A 6,643-nucleotide genomic window follows, 5' to 3' on the forward strand; every position below is an offset into this window, starting at 1 on the left:
GTTATGGACCCCAACTACAATCTCAGGTTGATTTTTTTGTTTATTTTTTATTTGTATTTTTTTTAACTCAAACGAGGAGGTGAAGGTGAAACAATTGTTATAAATGACTCTTATGATTTCCAAATGACCACGGACATAGACATTTAATTCTAATTCTAATTAAAGAATCTTAGATGGTTAAAATTACTGATTTTTGGAATGAAAATGCAATTTTCCCTTAACTATTCTTCTTGCAATGCACCTGAACAACTTAGGTCGATATGGATTTCAACCAGTTTCAATGGACGCCAATTAAAGATTTTCCTCCTCCCCTGAATCTGCTGGTAGCACCACATAAAACATCTGAGAGTGGAGTCCAATCTCACTACCAAGTCGCACGGAATAAAAGCAATGTAAACAAAGAGCAATATGACAAACACAAGAGCATGGTTGAACTAAAGCGCCTCTATAAGCATATTCATCCAGAGGTCCGAAAGAACCTAGAAGAAGACTATTTAAGTCACCTTGCTGAGTCAGAACAGACACAGGGAGCTGTGGGAGATGTCCAGCAGGCATGCTTTATGTTTGAAAATGAGGGCTCTAGTAGGAGTACAAGCCCTGATCGTCAATCTGTAGAGTGGGATGAGATTCTTCGAGGAGAAGTGCAATCTAGGCGCTGGATATTTGAGAACAAGCCATTGGACACAATAAAAGATGACACCTCTGATGAGAACGAGGTGAAGAATATTGCACAGCAAGAAATTATAGGTGGGAAGGATGTCAAATACACAGCATGGATGTTTGAGACTCAGCCCATGCATGCTCTAGGAATTGAGACACTTGTGTCTTCTGACCAGATACAAAAGGTGACTGATCTTGCAAGAGGTGATGTTCGTACCGCAACATGGCTCTTTGAGAGACAACCGTTGGACTATGTGAATAAAATCTATCAGGAATACAAACAGGACTCCACCGTTACAAAAGACATCACTGGAGGAGATGTGAAAACTACCAGGTATCTCTTTGAGACTCAGCATCTGGATTCACTTGGGAAAACAGAAACCATTGAGGAGAGCCATTTTCTGAGCCTGAAGTCTGAGCTGGAGGATGTTAAAGGGGATGTGAAGATGACCATTCGCATGTTTGATACTCTGCCCATGTGTGTCATCAGGGGAGACTCAGGAGAGATGCTGGAAATCAGAACTATTCGCAGGGAGGAGACTGAGAAAGGAGATGTGAAGATGTCACGCTGGATGTTTGAAACGCAACCCCTGGATATGATCAACAAAGACCTTGCTCAAGTTCAGCTTATATGTGGTATTTCTTGGAAGGACAACATTCAAGGGGGACTGAACAAAGGTAAATGGCTTTTTGAGACAAAGACTCTGGAAAACATCAACGATGATGAATGGGAGCCCGTTGGCAAGAAAAAGGAAAAGATAATCGGAGCTGATGTTAGGAAACACTGCCTGGTTTTTGAGACTCGCCCTATGGATACCCTGAAAGATGATGCTAATGCTCGAAATTTGCCTGCTGAGGAGATTCTCAGAGGTGACGTGCAATCGGTAAGGCATCTTTTTGAAACCGTGCCAATGGAAAACCTAAAGGAGCTAAACGATGTGGGGAAACTTAAGAAAATGGATGCAAGCCAGGAAGAAATGGGCGATGTGAGGCATCAAAAGTGGGTTTTTGAAAGTCAACCTTTAGCAAATATAAGAGAAGAGGAGAAAGAGATGACAAGAATTGTATATGTTAAGGCTCTGGATAAAGGTGATGTGAAAAACTGCAAGGTAAAGTTTGAAAGAATGGATTTAAATAATTGTGAAGGGGCACAGAAAATTCCAATTGAGGGTGTCACAAGTGGCTTTGTGGAATTGAACCGAGTTCTTTTTGAATCAACACCTTTTTATGCGATGCAAGACAGGTCTGGTCATTACCATGAGGTAAGGACACTAAGGCGAGAAGAGATTGTTAAAGGAGACGTACGTAGTTGTCGATGGATGTTTGAAACACACCCTATTGATGAGTTTGATGACAGCCTTCAAAGATTTCAACTTATTAAAGGCATATCGAAAGAAGAAATCGAGTCAGGGGATGTCAAGACGGCCAAGTGGATGTTTGAAACGCAGCAGCTCGATTCCTTTAAACATGTTGACATTGAAGAAAATGAGAAAGAGGTAAAGACCCAAATTGAAAGAGGCGATGTTAAGACGTGCAGGTGGCTATTTGAAACACAACCAATGGATGTCCTGTATGAAAAGGTTGAAAAGAGTGAGAAAAATCTTCAGGAAGTGCAGAAAGGCGATGTCAAAACATGCACTTGGCTCTTTGAAACCCACAGTCTTGACAACATACGTGACCACACAGAATTAGAGTCTGAGACCACTTTAAAAACCTCCACTGTGAAAGAAGACATCCAAGGAAAAGACGTGCCACTGGTCCGCTTTCTTTTTGAGACAGAAAACCTTGAAAAGCTAACTGGTCAGGACAGTGGCTCTTTTAGAAGGGTAACCGAAATTGACATCCAGTCCGGTGACGTTTCGAGAATGAAGTACATTTTTGAGAATCGCTCATCAGACCTAATGAGTTCCACCTCACAGGAAACAATGCAGCTGTTAAAGATGCAGCAAGCCGAGGATATCTGTAAGGGCAATGTGGTCAATTGGACCTGGATGTTTGAGAACCACCCAATTGATTCTATCCCTGATGAATCTAAAGAAGAAAGAGAAATCCAAACTGTGACTGATATTCAAGGAGGTGATGTTCACAAAGGCCGTTTCACTTTTGAGACGTTCTCACTGGATAAAATCAAAGATGAGTCAACCGAGTCTGATATTTCAAAATGCGCAACTGTATGCAGAAATGAGTTAGAAAAAGTGGATGTCAAAAAATACACCATGATGTTTGAAAGCCAGCCTCTGTATGCTATCCGTGATAAAGAAGGCCATTATCATGAGGTCACCACAGTCATTAAAGAAGAGCTAATTAAAGGAGATGTTACAGACGCCAGGTGGCTGTTTGAGACCAAACCTCTAGATTGTATTAGGGACTCAGAGGATGTATATATTATAAAAGCTGTTACTGAAGAGGGCACCAAAAAAGGAGACGTTAGCTCTGCCAGGTGGAGGTTTGAAACACAACCTCTGGATGAAATTACAGAGGAAATCAAAGTAATATCCAAAACGGTTGCAGACATCCAAGGTGGTGACGTCAGGACAAACAAACAGAGATTCGAGACGGATGAGATGTCCCAAAAATATATTCGGACGGTCAGTGTGAGTGAAATCCAAAAAGGGGATGTCAGATCAGCCACATGGATGTTTGAAATCCATGCGATTGATGAGATTGGTGGCAAAGGAACAGAATATGATTTTATGGAGACAGTTACAAAGGAGGAAGGGATGAATGGGGATGTCAAACAGTGTGTATGGCTCTTTGAGAAGCAGCCACTTGACAGCATCAAAAATACAGATGACACAGAATTTGTGATGGAAAGGGAAGAAATTCCACAGGGTGATGTGAAGAGAACAATGTGGCTTTTTGAAACAACACCATTTCATGAATTCAACGAGACGGCTGTGGAGAAAAGAGACATAGTGGGCAAAAGTGTTAAAGAGACGCTTGAGGAGCTTTACTCTCAGAAAATGGTCGACTCAAAAGGCATCCTAATAGAGTCAGATGAGATTGGTGATGTCCGCATGGCCAAGTACAAACTGATGAACCAGGAGACGCCAGAAATCCAAAGAGAGGAGATTGTTTGCGGGGACCTGGCTAACATTATGATGAACCTCTTGAATCGTAAGGAGACTGTTGAGAGGGGGATAACTATTGACACAGAAGAGCAGGGAAATATCAACACCATGGTCAAGCAACTGTTCAATCGAGAGACAAGTAGCAATACTGAAAAAGAGGAAATCTCTCATGGGGACATTCAGAATGCAATAAACAGTTTGGTTAGAAATAAGATAAATTCTAAACGTGGCATTCTGATTCAAGAGGATGAAAAAGGAGATGTGAAGATGACAGTATACTCCTTGTTCAATAAAGGAGAAAGGGCAAGCATAGATAAAAAGGATATTGTTCAAGGAAATGTCAGCAAAACTCTTCACCGGCTTCTCTCCAATTCCGGTGCAGAGGATACAAAAAAAATAAAGGTCAGAGATAAAGAAAGGGGGAATGTCAGTTTTTACACGACATGCATTGAGTCTGGAGCTTTGGACTACTTGAAGCAGCTTCAGTGTGACATATATGAAACTGCAGCGCCAGTGGAAAAAGAGTGCATTATTGGTGGGGATGTTGAGGAAACCAAAATGTTGCTAAGGCGGAATCAGCAGGATATAGTACACACAGTGGCAAAGGATGATATAGTTCCCGGAGATGTATGCAAGATTGTTAAAGTCTTTATGACTGAGCCAAAAGTGACTTACAGAAATCTGCAGAAACAGGACATAGTGAAAGGTAATCTTAATGCAGTCTTGGATTCACTGAGCCAAGCCATCAATCAGAAGGTATGTGAAAACATCCATAAAATCGCACTATGAAGGACATGAAACAGCATTTGTAGAAAAAGAAGTAGTGAAAGGTGATGTGCAAGGATCGATAAGGTGCCTGATGCAAAAGAAACAGTATTCAAAGCCGAGGCGCCTCCACTCGAAAGTAAAGGCTCCACCAAAAAATTCTATTACTGTAAATCAAGTGACACTTGAGGATAAACGGAAAAACATAGCAGGCAGTTCTGAGTTTGGTGAGAAAAAACTCCCCCAAAGCTATGAGTCAAAATATCCCAATGAAAGCAATGTGGTTAAAACACAGGTAATTACCAACGAGGCCTCTCTGGCTCTTTCAAAAGCAGACAACACTACTGGATCTTTTCAACAAAAGCACATAGAAGAAAAGGACAAAGTCCTCCCCCCACAGAAAACACAATCCCCTAAGCCCATTATGATGAAGACAAAACAAATATATAATTATGAAAAAGAAAACACAAAAACAGATGACGTAAATGTGAATAAAGTGGTGTACAACACATTGCAGACAAATAATTCAACTGGACAAAAATGCAAACAGGTACACATGACCGTCGTCCAACAAACGGTCTCTCACAAACAAAATGTCACAATAACAGAGGACTCTTCTAAAAAGGAAGGTACATCTCTAAAGCATAAGCAAAGCTTCAAAAACATGATGAGTGAGTCTCCTAATCTTGACATGATGACCAGGGGTATGATTAAAAAGGGTAAGCCAGAAATCCACTTCCTTCCACCTCCCTCATCACCACTGCCTCCCTCAGATTCTGACCTTTTCCTCCCTACACCACCATCTCCAGCGCTAGAAAGCTCAGTACCCAGTTTATCCCAACCTCCCACTGTTACACAGCAAAGTGACCTTCCACCACCACCACCTCTACAATCACAGGTAGATTTTTTCCCGCCTCCTCCGACCTCCAGCTCTGCACAAGATTTCCTCCCCCCTCCACCTTCACAGGAGGAACTTAATGAAATGCCTCTATTTACTGCGACAAAACCCTCTGCTAAAAGTTTGTTTAAAGTGTCCAAACAACCAGAGTCACAAAAGTCTTTACCAGTACGACCAAAATGGCAAAGAAACATGCAAACTCCAATCCAACGTCCCATTCACCTCTACCTTGACAAAGAGAAAACAATGTCAGCATCCCTCACGGAGGTCAAAGCGCTGAAAAATATTCAATCAGACTCAAAAATACCAGAGCTTCCTCTTAATCATATGGAAAAACCAAGCCCCCAGCCAACTAAAAAGATATTTCCTCCCTCCATAAAGTTGCCACAGCCCCCCCAACCAGTTCCTGCTCCAAAACTAAGGCTAAGGCCATACACTCGTAAATTTAAAACCCCATTAATGCTTGCGGAGGAAAAATTCCGTCAGCAGAGAATGGAGACTGAGGAAACGGGGACGAGTTCAATCACAACTCCTAACTCTCCTCCAGTAACTACACAAGCCCTCTCCAATGTGGACAGTCCGCAGCTTTGCACATTCAAAAGGACTGAAAAAATAGAGACCGCAGAATCTGTAAAAGTACATGTTCCTATAGAACCTTCATTACAGCATAAAACCACCAAGAAGAGCCCATCTCAGATTCCTACAAGCAAGCCCCTGTTCTCTGTAACAAATAAGAAAGTAACACAATTAGTTTCAGATAACTCGCTGGACCATCATCCATCTTCCAATAACATTGGCTCAAAATTGCTCTCTTCAAATGTCAGTGACACAAATCAAGCAACACAAGTGATCAAGAGTCAATCATTTTCTCTATCCCAGTCTGAACACGCAACATCTAATGTCAAAGTCCAGTCATACTCTACTGCTGACACATCTCCAGTCACTGAGCAGCAGCAATTCATTAATAAAACCAGGGCTAGTAATATCCCTGTCACATAGAGTGGTACAGTTCAGGATAATATACATATCCAAGGAATGGCCGCAGCGAACCTCAAAGATGTGAAACATCTCAATGACGTGGTGACAAAAGAAGGAAAAAGGCAATCCTTTCAACGCACAGAAATTTCTAAGGTCATGCCAAGTTTCAAAGTGAGAACCATCAAAATGGCGGCTGAGATAAAAAAAGAAAAAGGCAACAGCGAAATGAAAAGTCGAACGCATTTTCAGGAGACAAATAATGTCTCGTTGC

General features: G+C 41.6%; 1 protein-coding gene across 1 annotated transcript; it reads left to right on the plus strand.

The window, feature by feature from the left end:
- The first annotated feature begins 260 nt into the window (after window positions 1-260).
- On the plus strand, window positions 261-5,311 carry LOC144074129 (xin actin-binding repeat-containing protein 2-like). The gene is given in 3 exon segments (XM_077600336.1): window positions 261-4,501; window positions 4,503-4,635; window positions 5,270-5,311. Coding segments are annotated over 3 exon segments (4,416 nt in total).
- The last annotated feature ends 1,332 nt before the right edge of the window (window positions 5,312-6,643 follow it).

The sequence above is a fragment of the Stigmatopora argus genome, chromosome 1 (assembly GCF_051989625.1).
Source record: "Stigmatopora argus isolate UIUO_Sarg chromosome 1, RoL_Sarg_1.0, whole genome shotgun sequence".
Taxonomy (NCBI): domain Eukaryota; kingdom Metazoa; phylum Chordata; class Actinopteri; order Syngnathiformes; family Syngnathidae; genus Stigmatopora; species Stigmatopora argus.